Below are 26,797 nucleotides of genomic sequence, written 5' to 3'. Positions count from 1 at the left end.
GATTTTATTTATCTATTTGACACAGAGGTCACAAGTAGGCAGAGAGGCAGGCAGAGAGAGAGAGAGAGAGGAAAGCAGGCTCCCTGCTGAGCAGAGAGCCCGATGCGGGGCTGGATCCCAGGACCCTGGGAACATGACCGGAGCCGAAGGCAGAGGCTTTATTTAACCCACTGAGCCACCCAGGTGCCCCCAAGGGCAGAAAACATTTTAAAGCTATTACAATTTAATGTCTTCCAAGGGAAAGTGATGGCTCTGAACAAATATAAAGATCATTAACCCAAAACTTAACAACCATTCATTTATCTAAAAATATTTCTCAGTCAACATTATTGAATTTCCACTTTGTGAAGACACAAAGTGTGATCCCAAAAGAGGCTTATAATTTAACAGAGGAAGAGGAACATGCATTAATACATTTAAGAACACAAACAACAGAAACATACAAATAAAACCGCCCATAATTATACTAATGTCCTTCTTCCTAGTCATAGTTTAATCCAACATTTTTCAGAATGCATTTGTGAACAACTAGTCCAGTGAGATACTCTTCAGGGAAACAAAAAATGTCCTCGATCAAGTAGGTTTTAGTAACAGTTAAAAACCACAATCTCAAGCACATTAAAAAATGAAAAGCTTAGAACAATGTCTAATGTAACATTTCTCAAATTTATTTAATCACAGAAGCCTTCTTTGGTCTTACAATTATTAACATCTATGATCATTAGTTTTATACACCAGTTTGGCTATTACTCAATTAAACACTAGTTTTTATATTGCTGTGAAGGTATTCTATACATCTCATTAAATATATAAGCAGGTGATGCTGAGTATACGATTATCTTCAGAGCCGTGGGTAGGTTTCATCAATCAGTTGAAAAGCCTTATGAACAAAACTGAGGATCCCCTGAGGAAGAAATCCTACCTCAAGACTAGCAGTTTCTAGTTTCTAGCAGTTTCTACTTTCCCTGCCTACCTACATTAGGGATTTCAAGAAACCCTCCATCTCACATAAACCAAGGCCCTCAAATACATAAATTCAATAAGCAAATAGGTAAAGAAAATTTAGCATTGATAATATTTAAATAAATTAAATAAATAAGTGTATGTGCACGTGTGTGTGTACATGTGTTTTAATTGCTGATTCTGTTTCTCTGGTAGACCTCTGACTAGTAAAACATCCCAAGAACTAATGTTTCACATAATTTTCTTCATGGTTCCCATCTTCTACAGCAGTAAGATCCTATCTCCACAGAAGAACTGTAATTACACACCAGGAGCTGTATGTATGTCAGAACGCCACACAATTTAAGGGATACAATAAAAATTGTTAGTTAACATATTTCCTACCAGCACCCACAGCCACACACAAGTTGGAATTGCTTAAATCCTAAAAGCAGACCCTGAATGGCCTAAACTGAACATTGTACTCTCTTCCCCTTTGTCACTGTGACTTGTCTAGGTGTAGTGATAACAACAGGCTTAAGTCAATTAGTGCGCCGACATCCCCCTGGCTAGACTGATTGGTTCGGTTTATTTAATGATAGAAGGAAGTGAAGAGCCTACTGGACTGGATGAGGAAGACTGGTTGCCAACATCAGGACTAAAACTGCTGCATTTTGCTACCATGAGGGGTGCTAATATGACAACAAAGGCGATACATGTGCGAAGGAGTACAAAGTTGAAAGAAATGCTGAGAAATACATCTAAACCCAAGCCAAATCATGCATAAAATCTGAACAATCTCTGTTCTTTAGTTACTTGAGCCATTAAATCCATTGTTTAAAAGATGACCTGAGATGGGTTTCTTTTGGTGCTTCAACATGTATTTGTTAAATTTTACTTGCACATTACAGCATCCTAATTAATGAAGGGAAACATAAAAGAGATAAGAACTAGGAATATAAAGGGGTGCCTGGGTGGCTCAGTTGGTTAAGCAACTGCCTTCCACTCAGGTCATGGTCCCGGAATTCCAGGATCAAGTCCCACATCGCAATCCCAGCTCCATGTGGAGTCTGCTTCTCCCTCTAACTTTCTCCCCTCTCATGTTCTCTCTCACACTCTCTCTCTCAAATAAATAAATAAAATCTTAAAAAAAAAAAAGAACTAGGAATATAAAAAATACAGAAAGCCCTATTCGGGGATATAGATAAACTGGGAAGGACAGTAAAAGAAGGGAAAAGAAGTCTGCTAAATGATTAAGTCAATACAAGTCTCATGTTAGCCAACTGTTCTGAGCATATGTAAGAATATGTAAATATGAATGAACCCCGAACATCCTTAGATAGCTCCTTAAATATATTAGAAAATTTGATGAAAGCTATGGTCAGTTGCCTCAGAAAAATGCTTATACACATAAAATGTAGCTTGCAATTTCAGGAGCTTCATGTAGTCCTAAAACATAGGTACAGAGGTCTATGGATTGAAGTTAGGAATCCCTGCTCTACATGGTGGCAGGAAAAACCATCAAAAGAGATGGCTCTTTATAAACAGCGATAGAAGAAAAAACTAAAAACATGGTTGGGCAGAACACAGGTTATACAAATTACAATTATTTGTGAGAACCATTTACTCTTAGGACTGATAACATTACTCACATGATTATGATATATACACCCAATAAAATTTTGTGGTAAGTTGTATTTACATGAGTAAAATTCATCCATGAATGCTCAGCATCTCAACACACAGGAAGCTCGGTCGTCTTATCACTTTAAGAAAGGCAAGGGAGGATGGCTCATTCACTTAAGCATCTGCCTTTGGCTAAGGTCTTAATCCCAGGGTCCTCTCTGATTAAGCCCCGCCTGGGATCCCTGCTCAGCATGGAGTCTGCTTCTCCCCTCCCACACCCCCAATCATGCTCTTTCTGTCTCTGAAATAAATATATATATATATATATATATATATATATATATATATATATATACATATTCCCCCCTCCGCCTTTAAAACATATATTTTTTTTTTATTTAATTTTTTTTATTTATTTATTTTTTAGGCAGGGGAAAATTTGTGATCAACAGATTCACAGGCAGTTCAGAGGTTTAAACAGTGAGATCCATGAATCTGTTTGGGAGACAGAACACCACCTTTTAATGACTTTTAATGGAAGAATTGGGGTAAGAAACAGATCGAAGGAGCCCAAGTAGAAGCTGTTTGAAAAGAATAAGGAAATAGCAGTGCTGACTCATGTCAGAGAAGGGACAGCAATAAAGGAAGCAAAGATATGGCATTAACTGCTATTAAAATATGCAGCCCTTCAACACAGGCTTAGATGTCAGCAGGTGAACAAAAGAAATAACACACTGTGACAATTTTCCCTGTTCTTGATAATGAAAATTTCTGCCATTTCTATCAACAATAAGTAAAAATATTCTTTCTTCTCAGTTAAACCTAACTTGCCATCCTAACACTGTAGTCAGCAAAATTATTAGGGTAAGGAAGAAAAAAAAGAATTTTTTATTCAATGCAAATCAGGTGTTATTAGCATTTATTAGAATTAAAAATGAACACCTAAGACATCTCTCCTATAAATACGTTTTTGAGTCAATAGTGTCAATAAGAAAAGGCTTGGTCTTATGACATGTGATAGCACAAAAACACCTTCATGTAATTTTTCCACTTCTTAAGTCTGCTAAATATTGGGATATCATATGGATCAATCCATCTGCTCAAACATGCCAGTTCCCTGGAGTTAGGAAGAGCAAATAAAGGTGATTTATTTTATGTTATAGTTTTTCTTTTGTTTAATTAAAGTATAATGGACCCCTAATATCCTTCTAATTTCAGAGGTATATCAAGATGATTTGATATTTTTATACATTACAAAGTGATCCTCACTATAAATCCTCACTATAAATCTAGACACCATCTGTCACTATACAAAGTAATAGAGTATCATTGACTATATTCCCTATGTTGTACATCACATCCCCATGACTCATTTATTTTCTAACTAGAAACTTGTACCCCTTTACCTCCTTCACTTATTTTGCCCATACCCATCCCACCCTCTGACAACCACAACTTTACTTTCTGGATTTGTGAGTCCATTTGTTTTGCTTGTTTTGTGTTTTAGATTCCACGTGTAAGTGAAATCATATGGTATTTACATTTTTCTGTCTGGCTTATTTCATTTGGCATAATACCTTCTAGGTCTACCCATGTTGTCATGAATGGCAAGATTTCATTCTTTTTATGGTTGAGTAATATTCCACTGTATATTTAAATATATATATACCACTCCTCTTTATCCATTCATCTACCAAAGGACACTTAGCTGTTTCGTATCTTGGCTATTATAAATAATGCTGCAATGAACATATGTATGCACATGTCTCTTCCAACTGGTGTTTACATCATGTTATATTGTAATGTAGACAGCCTTTTTAAAGTGGGTGGGGCATAGCATTTTGACCAGTTTCTTCAACTACTTGTATAAAAATGAAAATCTTAGTCGCAAATTACTCACAAACAGAAACAGAATGCACTCTGACATGCATGCTAGGATCTTAAATGTGATCTCAATACCTTTAGGGACTGAAGTTTTTTATATGGCAAATAAATACTGCCCATAATGTGAAGAAATCAAGTATAAAATGTTACCCAATCTTTAATAGTTTTGTTCATTTTGATTTTTAAGACTGTATCCTTTGCAAAAAAAAAAACAAAAAGCAAACACAAGATACAAGATAGGAAATGGTGCAAATTTAAAAATCACAATATGGTAACAGTTTCTTGGAGATAAGAAATTTTGTATTCTGAGCTAACTAAGGAAGCTTTTGGAGGAAGAGCCAGTACTGGTTTAGGCCCAGGTTTCTGTAAATGGCATGTGTGAAGAAAAGAAGTGTGTCACAGAGTCAGAGTGCAGAGATCAAGGTTCTGGTCCCATTTGAACTACTAACAAGCTCTTCAGTGCTGAGGAAGACATGTGCCCTCTCTGTGCTTCAATTTCTTCACCTGTACAAAGAAACACTGGACTGCTTGATTTATAAGGTGCTACCCACCTTATACCCACCTATGGGTACCAGATATGTACCCATATCTACATTGCTGCAAATCTAAGACAAAATCTTATAAATGATGTAAATGTACACACATCGTAGTTACATAGATACAGACACAGGAAACAGTCACAGTATCTTCCAGATTTTCACAACTTGAGGCTCGACATATCTTCCCCATTTCTGAACACAGGAGGGAACCATTATTTTTGTACCTCTCCTCATCTCTCCTGTCCTCACCTCCAATATGCTTCATTGTCTAAGCACAAAAGTCCAGGGACAGCTTCTTCTACCAGACTCAAAATTTCACAGTCTAATACATTCCCAGTTGCATGATCTATAGTGGCATTATATTTTTACAAGAATTTTGGGAAAAGACTTGGTTCAATTATACACACACACACATATTTATATATATATATAAATTCATATATACATATATATTTACATATAAATTTATAATATATATTTACATATATAAATTCACATATATATATATGAATTTATTGGTGATAAACAATAACCTACAAGTCTTCCTTACAGAAGAACTATAAAAAACACATGTAGATACTATTCCCACCAGGAGGCGGAGCTTCATCACATTCCCTTCCAAGAGTGGGTTAGACTTAGTGACCTAGTTCCAAAGACTAGATAGAAAAGGGAAAGGAATAAACAGTAACTGTATAGTGGAAAAATCTGGCAAACACAATGCGGACCAAGTAAGGAAGGTTACTGTCTTCCATGACATCATGTACCCCGATACAGTGTGACAAGAAAGGCACTTCACATCTATGGTATTCTTTCCAAAAATGTATAACCCCAAGTTAATCGTGTGGGAAAACAAGATGCAAATCCAGATTGGGAAGCATTCTGCAGGATACCTGCCAGCACTCCCCAAGACTGCCATTGTCATAAAAAGCAAAGAAAGATTGAGAAGCTATCACCTATCGGAGAAGGCGGGGAAAATATGACCGCTAAAACCAATGTGGCTGTCTGGATAAGATCCTGGAAGGGAAAGAGGACATCAGTGGAAAAGATGGTGAAACCTAAATGAAGTCTAGAGTTGAGTTAAAAAAAATTATTATTCAAATTAAAAATATATATCATCACACTATGTACACATCTTTGTGTTTAATACAGCCATATAATTTACCTTTCTTTAATCTTTGCAATAATCCTGTGAGAAAGGCACTGGTATTTTCATTCTATGGATGAAGAAAGTGAAGCTCATTACAATTTAAAACATTCATTAACAACAGACAGCTGATAGGTACCTGACAATTCATAGCAGCTACTAAAGAAATCCATGATGAAACCAGAAGACAATCTTTATTTTACCACTTAGGTACCACATTAGGGAGATAAATTTTTAGGTGGAACTGATAGTGACATCATTTAAATATAAGAAGTCTCTTCAGCGTGACATGTTTTTCTTTATCAGTATACACAGACTACAGACTGCTTTAAAATACTCCTTACTGTATACATTTTTTAATACCATTAAGTGATTTCCAGGACTCTAATCTTTATATCTGAATCATAGTTAAGTTGCAGTAATTCCAGGTCTGCTTATTTAACTTTCCAGTGAAGAGTGCATTATTCTGTATAAAAAATTAATGAATCCATGATGAAGAGTTATAGTGCAAATAAGATCTCAAAGCTACAATATGATTAATATTTTCTAAATTTAACATCCTTCTTATAAGCAAAGAACTGTAAGAATTATATAGAAAGACCCACCTACAGTAACTATTTTAAACTATCCCAATTATTCTTTTGTTTGCAGATATAAAAAACCTACAGTTATACCAAATGTTCTTTTCGGTATGTGAAATACAAAGAAAAATAGTCAAATATTTACAAATACTGAGATCTCTTTTCTTGGACTACCTCATGCTCATGCAAATCCATGCAAGATACATCCACTGTTTCAGTGTTGTGTCTTAGCTGCTCATTAGCCTAAGAAACACAAACCTTATTCAGAGAGATTACAATTTACAATATGAAACTGACACCAACTATCAGAGCAGGCAAAAGAACCTAGTGCTAAAGAAACACTGCAGAAGTTAATAAATTCAATAAGACCAAGTGAAACGGTGGTAAACTGGCCCTCAACAAATCATAAGCATCACAGGTTTTCTCAAGGAAACTGTATTTGGAGTAGCAGGTGAAAGTGTAGTCTCAGACCCAGAAGAAGACTGGGTTCTCAGTCCTGAGAAAGGTGCCCAAGTGACTGTGTGTGTTGTGCCAGAATGCTGATCCAAGTCCTGATGGAAACATATGATACTCAAGATGGGCCAAGTTTTATTTTTTAATAGCTGAGCTTCCAGCTGGCAACAAAAAAATCCTGTGCCAGCTGCTGAGGAAATAATGTGCTGGGAGCTGGCAGGCACCAGCCCCTGGAAAGCCAACAGGTTTGGATACATAGGGAATACCAAGATACTAGTGCCTAGATGGCAGAGGAGAGGGAGAAAGAGAGTCACCACAGAGCAAGGGTCCCAGACCAGGATCTAGCAGGGACTAGTGTGCTAGAAAGCCCTCTTATATATATAATGAGAGCCACTCAAAGTCAGCTCAAGTCATCCTGGATAAGATAAACCAAATATGGAGGCTATAGTCTCTGTGAAGTCAGTTTTTGGAGTATATCCTCCAATGCCTGGAGGTAAAACCATGGTGGACATTTGGGAAAGGAAAGGTGCATCATTTTCCTCAAACGCTGTGTGCCACATTAGTATAGATGAACTCAGGTTAGTTTCTGAGACATAGAAGCAGACTCTGAGGTTATGACTCAAGTCAGATAGATACCAAACTGGGGAAGAAGGGCATGGTGTCTTAGCTTGAGCTGCCAGAATAAAACAGCAGAGAGTAGGTGGCTTCAACAACAGAAATGTATTTCCTCACAATTTCTGGAAGCTAGATGTTTAAGATCAGGGGGCAGCATGACTGGTTCTGGTGAGAATTCTCGTGGATTTCAGACATCTGCTTTCTTGCTGATTCCTCACATAGCACAGAGACAATGCCCAGATCCCATGAGGAGGGCTCCACCCTCAGGACCTTGTTTAACTTTAATTATCTCCAATATTGTCATGTTGGGAGTTAGGGCCTGGACCTAGGAGTTTTGGGGGGGGGGGGGAATAGGTATTCAGCTCATAACAAAGGTAGATACAAGAAAAAATGGAGGGACGCAGGCTTTGGTGGGACAACGGGAGGATGGAGAAATCAGGCAGGGCCAGATAGGCACTTGTGGGTTGAGGTGTAAATGGACACTGAAAACAAGAAGTACACCAGGGTGAAGGGTGGCCTGCCTTCTGCCCTTCAGCCCTGTCTCTGCCCATCTTCCTTCTACACAGTTTTTCTTTCACCATACTTCCTGGTCACTGTTGTCAAAATAGATATGGAGATACACAAATTTTCCAGAATAATTATTTCAGCAGTGCATACAAATTGTGAACATAAAGCTAATGACCTTAGCTGGAAGTTACATGGAGGAGTTATATTTCTGATTAAGGCATTAGACATCTCATTAGATAAGTTTAAACTAACAATCCCAATTGTATTTATTGGAGATAAGAGTAAATATTTACTCTTATATTTACATTCTTATCTCCTTCACAATCCTCTCCTTAGCTCTTCTCTTCCTGGCTCAGGCAGGGTCCCTGCTACATGTCTATGTTACAGGACATCGCTGATTGATGACACAGCCACAAGTAAGGCATTAAGTTAAACTTTTTAAAAAGAATGATTCCTTTCAAAAACAAAACTAGAGGAGGGGGGAAAGCCAGGAAGCTTTCATTCCTGCTAAACCCTGTCCTAGATACCAAGTTGTTGTCAGCATCTGTATGGTCTGTTAATGGAGGTAAAAATAAGTAAATATAATTGTACATACCTGATCCTAACAAGACATGAGGCATTTAAAAAGCATAAAAACAGAAATTGTTGGAAAATCTTCCAACACATTTACAAAGGCTTTGAAGCTTAGAGCCCTATTTCATTCCAAACACACAGTCTCCTGAACACACAGAAAAGATCTAAGGTAATCATACAGAGAATTCAACTGGAAGAAAACACAGATGTACAGATGCTTGTAGCTATCTGAGACCTTAGAGGCAAATGATCTAATCATAGGAAGTCACACTATCCCATCATTTAGAGATGGGGTCCTTTAAGACAGCAAACTGACAAAAGACCTAAAGCCCCTTAGGTTCAAAAGGTCTTTCAAATGCAGAAACCCTTCTGGTACAACTTATTCATTTTCCCTACCAATGTTCAGAGTGCTTACTACATGCCAAGCATTGCACTAAGCTCTGGGGACACAGCAGTGAATGAGGGGACAGAGGCCTAACCCATAATAGTTTACACTCTGAGAGAGGGACCTGGGCATTGAATAAGTAATTTCACAGTGTGCTGGTTTAGCAGAGGGCTACGAAGGGAAAACATCTTGAAGAAAGGGAGATTTAAGTCCTGCCCATTTTTCTGCTGCTATTAACTTAACTCCTCCAATATTTGTGCCTTCCTGTATTTAAGCATTCACTATTCCAGAAACATTTATGCAGCACTCATGGGGGGCAGGTAATGGGGGGCTGATGAAGAATTGACTTAGTAGTGGGGATAAAGATGAGTAACATACAGGGTTTCTCTTCCCAAGGAACAGAGGCTCTGGTGGTGAAGACCACAAAGCATTTACCTATAAGACAATACACATATGAAGTGATATGAGAGCAGGGAGGCAGCGGAAAACTTCCTGCCTGGGAGGTAGGATGACCATCCTGGAGGGATTAGAAGGACAAGGGCATTTCAGGCCAAGAGAGTTTCATGCACAACACCACAGAGATACAAAGATTCATGAGAGGTCCTTAAGGCTAAGACAGGCATAGCGGAAAGAGAACAAGCACCAGAGTCTGACAAACCTGCACTTGAATCCCCTCCCAAGCTGTCTGAGCTTGAACAAGTTACTTGTTGTGAGCCTCAGGTCTCTCATCTGAAAAATGGGCCTGATGTGACCATCTTGCTATATTACTGAAATAATTAGCAATGTACATAAGACAAACACTCCATGCTGGTAATTACAAAAGTGGTGGGGAATGAGACTGGCAGGCAAGTTGGGGTTAGATTGCTAACAAGGACCAAGTATGCTAGACTGAGGTTTTTTCCCCTATAGATACTTATAGGAATCATTATCCTTAACCTCCCACCTTGTGTCTTGTCTGGGGAATGGTATCAAGCTTATGTGCCAGCTTCAGAGCTAATGTTTTTACATACACGGTCTCATTTCATCCTCATAGCAACCTCGAGGAGGATACACTTCATTTTATAAATAAGGCTAAGTGAAGTTCAGTGCTATGCCTAAAGGCACAGAGCCATCAAGTAGCAATTTGCTCCTTCCTGTTTTCCTGCCCGCATCCTGCACCATCTAGCTCACTTCTTGTCTTAGCCCCTCCGTTAGTCAGCAATTCTCCTTCACCCTCACGACTCGACTGTTCCGAACCGCCTACTTGTTGCCCAGCCTTGAAGCCACCGAAGTAGCTGCCTTGTCCACCTCTCCCCTTGGGCCCTGGTTCCCTGAGGATCACCCCCTCCATCACCTGCCTGCTTAAACCTGGACTGACACTCTGCTGCCCCCTCCTGGTCTAGGCCAGAACCTCAACGGCTCCCCAGGTCGTCTTCTCAGTCCTGACATTACATTTCCTCAGTATCTTAAGATTTGGAAGAACTGTACTAGTTTGCCATATATTATCCTGATACTGTCCTCAGCTTTCTATTTCACTAACGTGTCATACATATATATAAAAAGCTCTGTTTGTTATGGTTTATTTTGCTTCTAGTTCTAGGTTACACTCAGGAGAGCCTCTCAAGAGTTTACCTCACTGAATATTATTATCTTACATGCTCACATTGAAGGAAAAAGGAGAGGAAGGACCCAGAGTCCCACAGGAGCCACTAAAAATGTTTCTGCTCACACAAGAAATTTTCAGAGGCCTATTATGATTGAACACTTTAGGCCAGGCTGATTTATTGAATTACATATTGTGAATTTGGTCACATTTAATAATATAGTCTTATTTTCTTAGCGGTTATCCTAACAGGGAGCTTTGAAAAAAAAAAAAAAAAAAGTAAGATTCACCTGAATGAATAGGTAATAGGAAACTTACATCCTGCCAAATACTAAACTTGGACTGTCTAGTTGTCACACCTAAAGAACAATTTTGCATGTCTGTTGGAGCCCCAAATGAAAGATTATCACCTACTAAGTTAAAAAAGTCAGTCACTAACTAGCTGTGCCCCAGCACAAGTGAGGCACACCAAGATAAAAAAAAATGCAATGAAGACCAAAATGCAAGCAAAAGTCCCTATTAAAGAGTCCACAAGGGCTTGAAGTAAGGAGAAACTGTTCAAATGCTGCACTGTAGGTAGCAATAAATGTGTGCTCACTATGAACAGACTTGTGATCGCCTACTTTTCTTTGTTCTGGTTTGTAACATTAGTCAGTTCTGTCTATAATCAAACATAAATCAAAGGAAGTGCCCTTTTAACAAAGACTACTACTGCAAACTAGTAGAGAAAACAGTTAAGAACATATGTCATATCCATTACTTTTCTAGAAGACCACTCCAATCAGAGGGTTGTTCAAGTCTAGCCTTTTTTAACTTTTAAGACTATATCTGTATTTTTGCACTTGGTGAATTTTTCAACCATATGACCCTGAAGCATGACTTAAAAACTAAAGAAGTAATTAAGTAATGACTATGCATTTGTTGACAGGGTTAAACTGAGCATCCTAGTACTAATGACCACAAGTCAGCAAGCACTGCCCACTAAACACTTCATCTACCTAAGACAGCAGTTGGCAAAGTTACCATGAAGTAGGTAAGCAGCTGCGTGGCTCAGTTGGTTAAGCAACTGCCTTTGGCTCAGGTCATGATCCAAGGGTCCTGGGACAGAGTCCTATGTCAGGCTCTCTGCTCAGTGGGGAGCCTGCTTCTCCCTCTCCCTCTGCCTGATGCTCTTCTGCCTGTTTGCGCTCTTTCTCTGTCAAATAAATAAATTTTAAAAATACGGAAAAAAAATAAAATTGAGGTTCTTGAAAATAATACAAACTTAGGATTCAACAATAAAGAAAAACAAAATTCATTCAACCTTCTGCTTGATGGGCAAGTGGCATTCTTATCTGTTTTCTGCCAAATGACTTCTTTGGTTATAATCACAGAAAGTTCTTATCAAAACCTTTTATCAAGTAGTCTTAAAATGCATAACAAGTGCATATATGTACCCACTTCCTCTTTCTGCACAAAGACACAACTTGGTGTATTTCTTTTTTGTTGGTGTTTGTATCTAAAATCTGCTTTAAAATCATTTTCAAAAAGTAGCATGTTATTTAAACAGAAAAAAACTCATAACTACCATTCTTTAATCTGATAATCATCCAATAAAATATTTTTACAAACATGTTCCCAAGTTATGTATATTTATGTACCTGCAGATGCTAAACATGTGCTACTGAACCAATCTAAAATGTACTTTTTAAAACATCCAAAAACAAAAATTAAAAGCAAAAATTAGAAGAATTTTAAAAATGAGATTCCCTAATACTTTCTTCTAGCATACCCTAGATGTGGACATCCCATTTTAGTCAAAATGTCAGTGACTGCTTTAATTTAGTTTTTAAGTCTATTAAAAAAAAAAAAGAAGAAGAAGAATTCTATTTTTTCAAAATATTATTTAGGGGCACCTGGGTGGCTCAGTGAGTTAAGCCTCTGTCTTCCCCTCGAGTCATGATCCCAGGGTCCTGGGATGGAGCTCTCCATGGGACTCTGCTCTCTACTCAGCAGGGAGTCTGCTTCCTCCTCTCTCTCTGCCTGCCTCTCTGCCTACTTGTGATCTCTGTCTGTCAAATAAATAAATTTAAAATATATATATATATATATATATATTATTTAAACAGGACCTTTAATTTAAAAGACCTTAATTAGTCTCAATTTAAAGGACCTTAATTAGTCCATCTGAGATATATGCATGACCTATAGAAGAATTATTCAAAATGTGGCTAATATATTAGTCCACAGAAAAATTAAACTTTACTAGAAGTGAATCTTTTATCAATAGTTTATACAGCATATTATTTTATAACTGTCACTTCAAATACAATAGAAGAATGATCTGAAACCTATTTCATTATTAAATAAAAAATAAATTACCCTTCAAGAAGTAATCTCTGAACGTGAGCATTGATTTTCAAAAACGTAAAGGATGAATAGAGCTGGCCAACTTGCTACACAGGGAAAAACTGTATCTATCCCAGTTTCAACAGATGTAGAAAAAGGATGCATATGCATTTAAAGCTTATGCCTAGGGCACCTGAGTGGCTCAGTCGGTTAAGTCTCTGCCTTTGACTCAGGTCATGATTCCAGGGTCCTGGAATGCAGGGGCACCCTGCTCCCCAGGAAGTATGCTTCTCCCTCTGCCCCTCCTCCTGCTTGTGCTCTCTCTCATGTTCTCACTCATGCTCTCTATCTCAAATAAATAAATAAAATCTTCAAAAAAATAATAAAGCTTATGCCCACCTGAAAAACTAGTATCAGGTTGACATTTTCAAAGTAAAAGGGAGATTCGAGGAAGTTTCTTGAATAAATGAAGTCTTGATATCATTTTAACTTGAAATTCTCATGTAATTGAATAGGATTAAAATTTTTAACTTGACTGTTCTAGGTCAGAATTTGGTAAACCACAAGCCAAGAGCCTAATATGGCAGTCACTAGTTTTTGTATAGTCTGCAACCTAAAAATAGCTTTTACATTTTTTTAATGGTTTTTAAAAATCAGAAGAAAAATAGTATTTTGTGATGTGAAAATTATATGAAATTCAAATATTATAGTCAAAAATAAAGTTTTATTGGAAAACTTTTATTGAAAAAGCCATGTGCATTTGTTTCTCTGTTGTCTATGGCTATTTTTACTCTGCCATCACAAAGTTGAATTGCCACAGAGACCATATGGACCACAAAACCTAAAATATTAACTGTCTATTCCTTTATGGGCTCTTTACCAGGTCTAGGTAACTGATCTCAATCGCTTCAACCCCACTTCCCCTTTCTTATCTCATCATAGGCTGTGGGAGGTGTTTTTCTTCCCTTTCTTTCCCTTTCTCTCCCTCCCTCCTTTCCTTCCTTTTTAACACACAGGGTAAGTTCTCTCTTCCCACCCCACCCCACCACCTCCCCACCCCCTTAAGCCCCTCCACCCCGGGTTTAAGGGTTAAGGGCAAGTTCTGAGTCCCATAACATCAACTCAAGATGCAGTTGCTTCTATAGCCACCCTTTGTTCTCATAACAGTTACTTTCTCTTTATCTACAATTTTGGTTTTCAAGTGATAGACAGTCATTTTGTTTTTATAGGCTCTCTTTGGCCTAACATCAACCTACCCTCCCAACCTTAACTGCCATGACAATGTTCATGTTTTATGAAGTTTGCAAAATAAAATGTGTATCCTGTCTTTTTCTGCCAGCTTTTGCCTTTTCTTAGAATGTAATTTCCACCTAGTATGTCCTTCACCAAAGCTCTTCCTGTTAAAATTCTGCTGAATTTCAAGGTCCACCCCTTCCACGAAGACATCTCAATCCTTCCAATCAGAATTACCACTCCATTTTTAGACTATGATGATTGCCTGATCTCTACCTCATATTAGTTTTACTTATTATTTATCTCATATTAAATTTATTGTTGTAAATTATACAGTGAACTACATATCTGGAAGTCAATATATAGTGTTCTCTTCATCAGATTCAATCATATTCCAGTCCCCTTGCCCTGCCACACACACTACCAACATACATTGCCTAGTTCATAGTTATACAAAAGGTCGGACCTGTAACAGAAAGGACTTCAGGTGGCACAAAGACATTGAAATAAATAACAAAGAATCAAAAAATGAGACCATTATTCTCTTTTCAATTACTTTTCATTTCTTCTGATTCCATCACAAAGAAATTCTCACTTTGTGCTACTATGGTTTTAACCCTGCTAGTCTTTGATAATCAATCTCCCTTTTTAACAAAGAAAGAATAATCTTTGGGCTGGGAGCCTTCTGTAGGAAAACATCTGTAGCTTCAGTTTAATAAAAACGCTTTGTTTATACTGCAACTTATTTTTATAATTTTCTTCTATTTATGACAGGAAAACAATAATGAAATTTAATTTCAATTTAATGAAAATAAGTATTCTGAATAAGTAAACTTAGGTTAACAAAATAGGGTAATTTTAACAAAAATATTAAGCAAATTCTAACACACCTGGTATGCACATATGACAAAAATCTTAATGGCATTACAGAGAAATGGGGAGAAACAATTGGTTATAGCAGATTCTTAATAAAGTCAAATGATTTCAATCCATCAACCTCCTTCTTGTTAACCTTCTACATAACTAAAAGAAAATCACGTAAAAGACTAGCTTCAAGCTTCTGAAACAGTGGTTCTTAACAGAAAGGGCAAGGGGGTAACATGTGACAATGTCTAGAGACATTTTTGGTTGTCATAACTTGGAGGCCGTGGGGGAGGGCTGCTTCTTTCATCTAGTGGGTAGAGGCTAGGGACACTATTAAACACAGGGTTGCTCCCACAGAATTATCTAGCCCCAAAAGTTTGTGGTGCCAAGGTTAAGAAACCCTGCTCTAAGAGAAAAGAGAAAGCTCTACTTGTGAGATCCTTTGTCCATTGTTATAAATCACCCTCTGTCCAGCATTGCTCCTTTCCTTATTTGCTCTTTGCCACTGATTATGATTATGGATGAAAATCTTCCACTCAAGTCTTTCGCTATTTTATATCACCCATATATCCACCATCCCCAATTAGCAATAAAAGTTTTAAAATGGACTGTGTTGAAGAGTCCATATTCTTTATGTGCTTACAGTATACTATCAATATTTAGATCTAACTTCCTAATTAAGTTACGGGAGTTATGAGATTTTCAGATGATCCATTATCAAAGAGGGGGAAAAGAAAACTAATATAATTTGAGTAAAACTTTGATTCCAGAGCACCTGGGTGGCTCAATTGGTTAAGTCTCTGCCTTTGGCTGAGGTCATGATCCCAGGGTCCTGGGATTGAGCCCCATATGGGGCTCCCTGCTCTGTGGGAGGCCTGCTTCTCCCTCTCCCACTCCCTCTGCTTGTTTCCTGTCTCCCTCTCTGTCAAATAAATAAAATCTTAAAACAAAACAAAACAAAAAAAACCTTGATTCCAGCTACTATTGATTTCATGATTTCACATAAAGTTACTCTTTGGCCTGATTTATATGGCTCATTGACTCGATATACTTTGCAGAATAAACCTGACCTTGAAATTTTAAAAATACAATTTTTACTAGGTATGTGAGGTGTGTTCACTTTCCCAAAAGAGAGTCTAAGAGAACTACTTTTAAAGCTAGCCAAAACAAACAAACAAACAAACAGAAAACATTAACATAAAAAAATAACAACCAGTAGCTGAAACAGATACCACTCAGGTCTTTATTCTTAAATGCATTACTGCAAACACTAATCTGTACATATATTCTGAAGGTAAAGTATTTACAAGAAAGTTCTTTGAAGCTATTTTGTGGTTAGTGTTTTGTTTCTCTTTCTGTCTCTCTTTTTTACTCAAGTAAAGTTCTCTAGAACAGTTTAGAAGAAAATAGCACTTGTGTCTTTTTTTTTCTTTCAAATTGGGAGTTATTTTTACCCTTGTAACAGTATTTAAACATGGAAAAATCATGTATTCTAAAGTAATGATCTTATCATAGTCAACACTTAATTTTAAGGCTCTTGACAATGAGTAGGTTTCCAAATTTAACATTTACTATGCATTAACATCAATGGTTGGTATAGTCTGGAGGTGTTTCATGCCTTTACATTTAAGGTGATTTAATGCCTAATTCTGAGATGCCTGTGGCAAAATGATAGTGAAGGTGAAACTGAATCCTTTTCACTTCAGAGCCAAAAAGCTCTCTGCCAACAGAAAAACAGCATTATTTTCAACACCGACAAGCTACAGAGGTGATAGTTATCAGGACTCCCACTGTGAAGAAAGAAAACCAGCACAGGAGATTACGGTCACACAAATTTTAGGGAGAAGATAAACAAGTCACCAGATTTCTCTTTTCCTGGGATCATGCCAACTGTGCCAGCCTATTTCATTACCATTCACTCACCCTCTTTAAAATCATTTGTTGAGCAGCTGCCCAGTACTGAGCTCTGTGCTAGGCACTGAGCACACAATAGTGAACCAGTCAAATCCAGAGACTGCCTCATGGGAGCTTGCAGTCAGTGTTCAAGCATGGGCACCCTGGTGTCTATTCTCCCACTTGTAATCCCACCATGTTCCTGAGCCAACTGCCTGAGAGAACAACAGGGGCCCAAACAGTTATATTTTTAATACCTAGTTAGATCCCCAAAAGAGCTTAAGATTTTAAGTGCAGTGTGGGTGGCAGAAGATCCATAACCAGCAGTATATTATGGATAGCCTGGGGGTTCCTAAAGGACAGTGTGGCGGAAAGTACTGGGGGAGAAGTACTGACTGAAAACGGCTCAGGAAGAGGCTACAACAAAGACAGGGAAGAAGAAATGGAGGACAGGATTTCTCATCACCCAGGAGCACTGGTTGGAGCTCTGCTGTTAGAAAATACACACTTTTCATGTTTCCTTACAGGAAGTATCTGCTGCCCATTACCCAGGGCCAGAATTAAGTGTTACCAAGTGGAATACACAAGTGTTCAGGCCTCTGACTTCCTCCCCTATACAGTGAAGGTGCTGCTGGCCCAGCCTCCTGCCCCCTCAGCTATTTCAGAGTACAGTGCACCCAGCAGATCTTGGAGAGACACTAGAGTTTTTCCAAAATCTTTGGAAGGGGAAACCCAGTGACGACTTAGAGGTAAAGACAGGAGAACTTTTCTCTAGAGAGTTGTGCATACTCAGTTAGCAGTTGGTCTGCAGGGCATTTTTCAAAATGGATCTGCCTCATATTTTAATCTGGCATACACAGATTTACGGCCTAAAACAACATTTTCATACTGGGTCATAATACATTAGTGAAATATGAAATCATGTGGATTCAGCCAATACTAAGATGAAATAGAATAAAATCAAACAGCATAGACTAGGAAATATTAGAGTACATTGTTGGTAATAAGAATAAACATTGCTTTACAAAACTTGCTTCCATTCTAAATACACACACTGTTTCTATTTTATACACACCTATGTCTTACCATCTAAATCTATTTGGTTCCTAAGCAATAATACCTATAGCAAGGGATCCTATGAAACCCTGCTTTAATTCTTTTGCCATATAAATATACTCTTTTAAATTGTGGAACAGGTTGGGGGGATGGTGACTGAAATTCACTAACTTCAAGAAACTATAGTTAAGAAGAATGGAAATTTATCTAAAAATTTATTGCAAGATAGTTCAACACACTTTTCTTCTTTTGTACTAATTATCTTTCCTTTGGTTTCCTTTAACTTTTGTATGTGGGAATATATCAAGTTTTGCCTACATTCTTTCAGTCTCATACTACAGAGAGAAACAAGAGGTGGGAAATAACTGAAAACAGGGTTTGGGTTTCGATGCACAATCCCCACCACAGGGCAGCCCAGGCCAAATCCTGTCCATCCCTGTGCCAAACCACTAAACAGAATCTGAACCAGATGCAGGTTCTTCTTTCCCTTAGAAAAGACTTTTAAAATGCCAGCTTCTCAAATTACTGGGCAAAGGACCAACTACTCTCTAGGATAGGGAGCTTTGAATAAGATCATGGCCATATGAATTGGCCATGAATTTGTTAGGGCATCACAATTTTTGTAAACTTTTTGACAAGCTCTATGAAGAAAGCACTATTTTCAAATGTGATCTTAGAAAAATTAAATTAGCTTGCCTGATACTCTTTAAATAATCTTCCTTATCCCACCCCTCACCCCCATCCTGATGCATATATATATACACACAAATATATATGTGTGTGTATGTGTATATACACATGTATACACATATATACACACATATGTGTGTGTATATATATACATATATATACATATATATATACACACATAAATAATAGAATAGAAACAAATAAGAGCTATCACATGGCCTTGGGCTAGCTGTAAAACATTGCTGCCGGCACTATATAGGGGTTTCAGCTGGCTTTCACTGTGCTCCCTAAAATTTCCAAACATATCCTCAGGGTGTGTTGCCCTATTAGTCACATGTCCAGGGGCACCTTGGTGGCACAGTCTTTGTTAAGCATCTGCCTTTGGCTCAGTTCAGGATCCCAGGACCCTGGGATTGAGCCCCTTGTCACATCAGGCTCCCTGCTCAGTGGGAAGCCTGCTTCTTCTCTCCTACTACCCCTCCCTTGTGTTCCCTCTCTCACTTGCTCTCTCTCTGACAAATAAATAAATAAAATCTTTTTAAAAAGTAGTCACATGTCCAATCTTCTTTAATTCATGAGTCAATAGCTTACAACAGATAATTTTAACAGAGGAATGACTACTCACAAATTAACTTAATCTGGTGGGAACTGTCTATATCCTGGATCTAAATATAGTGACATTTCACACCAAGCTCTTCGTTCCCTTAGCATCTTAATGACAACTGTGTAACTAATGAGTTACATGTTTTGGCCTTAGAGTCACCACTGACAGGCAGATTTGGCCCAAGACTGAGAGTTAAGAGAGTAAAGACTTGAAACCAATCGAGTCTCAACTTTATCCCTGGTGAAGGAAAGAAGCCTTCTGTCAGTCAATAGTTATAATTCTGCTGTATTCTCTGGCTAGGTAGATTCTTAGTAATTATATCTGTAACCTTAGTTGCTTTATGTTTTAGATTTATTTTGTTGAAAAAAATAACTGATCATGAAATGACATTTTTCAGTCTCAGCCAAATGGAGTAAACATGCACCTCACCAATACTGCCATCTACAGAGAACTTACCTAATACACTAAAAAGCAGCAAAAAAGAGAATTTTTAGTTTTCTCAAAATATTTTAATTCTGTAATTTGCAAGGTAATCAGACAGCTAGATAGCAAAATAAGAATCTTAGCAATATGTAACTGATTTATATTTGTCTTCCAAAATTTACTGCAAAATATAGCATAAAGTTTTTTTTTTAAATAAACTTCTAATTCCTTAGGTTTTCCCAACAAAGTTGACATCCCATAGATGTGTACCACTCACAATGTTTTTCTAACCACTTTTCCATTCCTCAAATTAAAGCAATGTCTTAAATAAGCAAAGCTTATTCATAAAGATAATATGTAGCTAATGAGAAGTCCCAGTCAATTAGGCATCTGGGGCAAACGTTACTCAGGGAGCAGTTAGATTTGGTGGTGGGACAGTCCCTTTAGCACCAGCAGACACTTCCTCTAATAGAGGCGGCAGTTTCTAAAACACCAAGTAAACAATTGTAAGTAGATTATTGCTTCAATCAGAAATTTATACTGTTCCACTGCAGCTCACCATACAATTATAGTAAGGTTCAAACCTGACAAAAGGAGTCACTTCATTTATTTCCATCCTACATACAATTGCACATCTTCAGATGAACACTGAAGATTTTGATCAAAGTAGGATATTTATGTACACACTATTCAATGCCCAAGTATTCTGGAACATTTTTTTAAAGATTTATTTATTTATTTGGTAGGGGGCATGAGCAAGTGGGTGGCGGGGCAGGAGAGAGAGGGAGAATCTCAAGCAGACTCCCTGGTAAGCCCAAAGCCCATTGCAGGGCATGGAATCCAGGACCCTGAGATCATGACCTTAGACGAAATTAAGAGTTGGATGCTGTGAACCATGAGAGACTATGGACTCTGAAAAACAATCTGAGGGTTTTGACGGGGTGGGGGGTGGGGGGTGGGAGGTCGGGGTACCAGGTGGTGGGTATTATAGAGGGCACGGATTGCATGGAGCACTGGGTGTGGTGCAAAAATAATGAATACTGTTGTGCTGAAAATAAAAAATAAATTAAAAATAAGTAAATAAAAAAAAAAAAGGGTTGGATGCTTAACTAACTAAACCACCCAGCCACCCCTGGAAAATTTTAAAACAATGACAAATGACTATATTTTCATTCAGAAGTTTTGGGTTTCTTCCATATCTTCTGTATCAATGAGCCATTAATAGTAGTGGCAAATGGGGGTGGGGTGGGGTGGTGGTTTGTGAAGTGACCCTTACACCTTCCCATCAAGTATCAACATCCATAATCCTGTACTGTGGTCTCCAGTGGCATTAAAAAAAAAAAAATGCCTCTTAGCTAAACTGTTTCCAACAAAAAGAAAATAGAAAATGAAATTACAAAGTATTAAATACAGAAGCTTCAACTTGTCCACACTTGAAATTACATTTTCAGATTCCCTACTGTAAACGGCCTGGATCTAAAATGTATGTTGAAAGGAATTCTCCTTACCTACTGATAACAGAAAGGAAAGAAGGGAAAAGCAAGGGAAAGAAAAAACAATTTTCTATGTTTAAAAATATGAGAACATATGGCATCATCCACATGGCAAACCACTCTCTACCTGTTTGGATCTTCAGAGGAGGGATGAGGGACATTTCTGCAACCCCAGAGAGATAGCTTTTTGCATACATAATTTAAATAAATCACTCCAGCATGAAAGAAGAGCAGAATTTTTCTAATTACCACTGCCTAAACCCCATGTGCTGCTTTTTCTTTAAAGCCACACTAGTTCATTATTCTGCCTTCAACTCTCTTAAATGATTCATTCTCCCCTTCACTCCTGAGCAGACTCTACAGGGAAGCTAGTATTTAAGTTTAATTTCTAGTGCCACTTGCTTTGGAGAGTTTGATGAGAGGAAAGGGGAAGAATCTAATTTAATAATTCTGTCGTGGTTTGGAGAGGCACCCTCTGCCCCTACCCCCCAAAAATAACTAGACAAACAAGACCCTCTAGCAAGCTATAGTCTTGAGCAAAGACACCAATCGGGAAAGCAGAGCCCACGTGTGGTGGGAGCTGTCACCCAAGGGAAGTGGCAGCCGGCAAGAAGGAGGGAGCGAGGGTGGGAGAGTCGAGCTGCTGCTCGCAGCTGCACCGGCCTGGGTGCTCTGAGAGACACCTGACTCCCAACTTGAAAGCACTTAGCTCTCTCCTAGATACTACAGGGGGAGAAATCAAAGGACAGGGAGGCTGGCTCGCGCATACCCCCAAGAGCAGTCCCTGTGAAAGGGACTTCCCTGTGCGCGCCGCGGGCTTCCCCCGAAGCTCGAGCCCGTGCGCAGTACAAGCCGCTCCACCACGTCCAGGGCGCCCCCCCCACCCCCACCCCACCACCACTGCCTTACCGTCCCAGCTCCGACTCCACCTCGAAGAAATCGCTCAAAGCATCCCTGTTGGAACCTTCGATCCAGTAATCCGGGATGAGGCTCCCGGCCCCTGGAGCCACACTGGCAGTGACCGAAGAGCAGGACGAGGCAGAGCACGAGGGCACCGTGACTTTGAGCATCTTCGCGGCGGGACTCCGGAAGCCGCCACCGCTGTCGCCGCCGCTGCCGGAGCGAGAAGCCCCGCCGCCTGCAGCCGCCTGCAAACGCAGGAGCGAGAGGTGGCGTCCTTCACACACGCACACACCCACCGGCGCCGCCGCTGCTTCCCCCCCTCCACCCCCCGTGCCTCCCCCGGCGCCCTGAGCTGCGCGCAAGCTGCAGCTCCCTTCCAGCACAGTCAGAAAGGAGGGAGGGAAGGTGGGTGGGTGGAGAAGGGGGCGAGGTACTGGGAGAGGGTGTGGAGAGAGAACCCAGTCGCTGCCAGCCGGAGAGGAGAGGCGGAGGCACAGCAAAGGAGAGAGATTCCCTCCCCCTTCGCTCTCTCCCTCCCCACCTCTCCTTCTCCCTCCCCACCTCTCCTCCTCCCTCCGCGGAACCTTTCCAGCCCCCTCCCTTTTTTCCTTTCTCACCCCCAGGCTGAGGCTGCTGCGGAGCCGGTTTGGGCGGCTCCGGATGCAGGAGCTTGGGGAAAGCACGAGGACCAGAGCATCATCCCACGCGCCCTCCCGCGGGAGCCGGGAGCCTGGAAGGCACCGCGCGCAGTGGGACGCTCGTTCCAGGAGTGGCGGGCGCCCAGCGCGCTCTGGGAGCACATGGGTCTGGACCACCAAGCAGAGGGTGAGAAAAGGACCTGGCTGTTGTTGGCGCTACTCATCCTTCCCCGGAGCGCGTCTAGGTGGCGAGTCCCTCCCACCTATCACCAGCTAATCAGCCATTCCCTGTTCATCCCTCTGTCAAAGCTTATATTAGCAGCTGGGGAGGGTGCCCTGTGGTCGTCGATCTCCCAGAGCTCCTGTGCCCGGCCCCAGTTGATAGCTGCAGGAGAAGGAAGCACGGGGTCCTCACTGACCTGACTCACCTTTGAGTGAAGACTTCAGTTGGAAGAGAAGCTGTTGTGCTGCCGCTGGCACTGCCTCCTTTAGCACGGTTGGAGCTCCTGAAAGGGCAGGTGTTTGCTGTGTCTGGTTCACTCTCAACCTCTGAAGGCTGGAACAGAAATGACCCAGAGAATTACAGGTCTGGAAGGGCCCTGTGGAAGCCTTAATGCGGGACCTGTCACCATTCCTGGCAGAGAAGATTGCTACATTTAAAGCTATTCACTCTTCCACGGAGATGTGTCCCATCACAAGCATTCCAATGTCTGTCTGGCAACCTTCAAGCTATTCTTCTAGGTACTGGTTAAATGTATATCATTTATATTTCTACCATTGAACTTTTTTCTTTCTGGATTTCAGCAATGGCAATTGCTCAGTCATATTCTGTAATAAATATATATAAAAGTAGTTATTACATCAACCTCATTTCTGGCTAAATAACTCTAGGCCCTTTCTTTAACCTTATTTCACAGGTGTCACTTTCAGAAATTTTTTTGTTTTATTTTCCTCCAACATGCAATAAACCCTATCACATGCCACCGTTCCTGATAACATCAATAAACAAAGTCCAATATTATCCTTTAATTTATTGATTTATTTCTGACTCTTCAGAGCTTTCATGCTATGTTGAACTACCCCCCCAAAAGCACTAAAAACCTCACAATTAGCCTTATTGCTAAGAATATGATCCTTAGTTGACTAAAATTGAAAAAATAAGTACAAAAACTATCCCTCACAGATAATTTTATGAAGATGAGCATATATTCAATTTACACATGGCCCCCAAAATATCAAGTATATGTAGATTCATACAAATTCAGTGAAATACTGAGTTATTTAGTAAAAGACTGAAAATGCTTACACAACATATTCAGAGAATGAATTCAATAATCTTCATGTTAAAAAATCAAGTGCAGGGATGCCTGGGTGGCTCAGTTGGTTAAGCAGCTGCCTTCGGCTCATGTCATGATCCCAGCGTCCTAGGATCGAGTCCCACATCGGGCTCCTTGCTCCGCAGGGAGCCTGCTTCTCCCTCTGACTCTGCCTTCCACTCTGTCTGCCTATGCTCGCTCTCACTCGCTCTCTCTCTGACAAATAAATAAATAAAATCTTTAAAAAAAAAAATCAAGTGCATACTCAAGGCAAACTAATAAAACTCTAAAGTAAATTCTAGTTCTCAGGAAGTTAAGTTTCCCTTGGCTTACACAGACTGGTGGAGGAAGGGCATGGAGTAATTGCTAGGCCATTTTTATTCACACTTCTTTGAGGCAAGTTCTGAAGTGGCAGCACTGCATGTTTATACTTGTCTTTTGTGAGCAATTCTTTTACAACATAAGTCCAAAGCAAGCATATTACATTGAAAGAGATGATAAGTCTTTTTACTTTTCCTATTTTAGGGAATGATAGCTAGAGAAACACCACTTCATGGTATAGAGGAGATTGCAGAATTGATATTTAAATTCAACACTGGTTTGGTCATTTGATACCTATGCTTTTCAAAACTGACTTTTGTAAAAGTGCTATTAACTTCAAAAGAGGGTATCTGGTTTAATAAATCAATTTATATTTATTTAAAAATAGAAGATGAAAATAAATATTATTTTAAGACAAGTGCAACAGGATTGAATCTGTATGATTTATCTTCACTCCTTACAAAATACCATCTAAAATGATCAGAAGAACAAAGGCATATATCCACAATAAGAAAGAGGAGTAATATCAACTAAATTCCAGAATCTAAGAACAGATAAACAAATGGTAATTGACTTTGAAGACTGGATATACCTGAAACTTGGATTTAAAATGGGAGAAGCCAATGAGAAAAAATCCAATTTTCACCACAAAATTCCAGAAATGCTCGGAAATTGAGTAATAGAGCCTTCTAAAGTTGGAACAGAAAATAAGACATTAGTTGAAAGCTTTTATAAGAAGTTCTTAGGTCCCTACATTTCTTCTTCCACCATTCACAGTCAAAAAACACACTTCCTAAACCCTTGGAAAAGAGAGAAGATTTAATCTTTGAAAACGTTAAACAGAAAATGAAATATGTTTTACATCATAAGGTACAGGTTGCACCATATTGAAAACAGAAGGATTTGAGAAAGTCTACATAACAAAATGTGAGATTTCCAGGTCCATTGGGCTCCCAGGATGCTGAAAAAATGGGCATATATCTATCATATGCCCGCCATACAAGAAATTAAAGGATTCCTCACTAAGAAAACTAAATAATTCAAGGGGAGAGGGACCTATGGATACTGACAATTAGGATACTCACAACAACAAAAATCCTAATTTTTTTCAAAACCTTACAGTGAAGCCTATCATTGAACAGGCTCAGAGATCCAAAGCTTCTAATTGCTTATTTTTTGTCTCACTCAAACATGCATGGATAAGCTTCCATTCTGGTATGGCAGAGTAGCTGGTATGACTAAACCTCCTGTATATAACAATTATAATTTCTGGAGTAAATATAAAAAGGGTCCTTTAAATGTGCAAGAGAGCCATCACAATCAGAAAACTGAAAATGATGTAACCCACAAAAGAAAGGAATTTTCTGAATTAGATTCACATTTATTTAGCTTTTCCTCTGAGGGCTCCACAGGCAACACAACTCTTAGGAGCTTGAGGTATCAGAATTTGGGGCTGGCAGAACAGCTAGAAATTGAGGAGGAGAAAAAATTTTAGCTGTTCCTTACCTCAGAAGAGATGTAGCTAAACACACAAGTTTAACAGTGTGTTACAAGAAACAAACAAACAAACAAACAAACAAAACTCTTTAAGAAAAAGATAATAGATAAATTTGTTAAAATCTTAAAAAAAAAGAAAGAAAGAAAGAAAAAGAAAAAGATAACAGAGAGGACTTGGGAGACTTTGCCACCCAGAGCTGGCCCAGCTCCCTCATCCTGATTGCTGCCTTTTGAATGGGGATTCTTCACCTATGGCTTCAGCCCTCCTGCTGTGGCTGCGAATCAGCACAGCATTCTGAAATTTTTTGGTCATTGCAATGACCTCAGTTGGGAGATGAGAAAATGCTTGAAGAATGAGTACATGGAAAAGAGGACCAAGAGCAGGGAGCATGGCAATGGGCTCAGTTTCAGAGGAAATGGAAAAATAAATTAGAGGCATACCTTGTTGAGGAAAAAAAAAAAAAAGGTTAACAGAACCCAGAATCACTGCAAGGAATCATTAACAAACCACTATACAATTGAAAAAATAAATACTAGGGACCCTTGAGTGGCTCAGTTGGTTAAGCCACTGCCTTCAGCTCAGGTCATGATCCCGGGGTCCTGGGATCAAGTCCTGCATCAGGCTCCTTGCTCAGCAGGGAGCCTGCTTCTCTCTCCACCTCTACCTGCCGCTCTGTCTGCTTGTGTGCTCATGCGCGCTTTCTTTC

At 39.2% G+C, this 26,797-nt stretch overlaps 1 protein-coding gene across 5 annotated transcripts in view; it reads right to left on the bottom strand.

The window, feature by feature from the left end:
- Positions 1–23,512, bottom strand: part of CAMK4 (calcium/calmodulin dependent protein kinase IV) — a 245,869-nt gene extending 222,357 nt beyond the window's left edge. For 2 of the 5 annotated variants that reach the window (XM_082723730.1, XM_082723732.1), the window contains exons 1-2: positions 22,936–23,012; positions 22,325–22,563 (exon numbers count right to left, since the gene is read on the bottom strand). In XM_082723730.1, coding sequence (XP_082579856.1) covers positions 22,325–22,485 — 161 coding nt within the window. In that variant the 5' untranslated portion in view covers positions 22,486–22,563; positions 22,936–23,012. Of the gene's footprint in view, positions 1–22,324; positions 22,590–22,935; positions 23,013–23,384 lie in introns of those variants that run through there. The other 3 variants (XM_082723728.1, XM_082723729.1, XM_082723731.1) reach the window with 2 other exon arrangements.
- Between the last annotated feature and the right edge of the window lie 3,285 nt (positions 23,513–26,797).

Source organism: Mustela nivalis (assembly GCF_964662115.1).
Source record: "Mustela nivalis genome assembly, chromosome: 3".
NCBI classification, from domain to species: domain Eukaryota; kingdom Metazoa; phylum Chordata; class Mammalia; order Carnivora; family Mustelidae; genus Mustela; species Mustela nivalis.
Note: the sequence above shows the minus strand (reverse complement) of the source record. Positions and strands in the feature narration are given on the sequence as shown.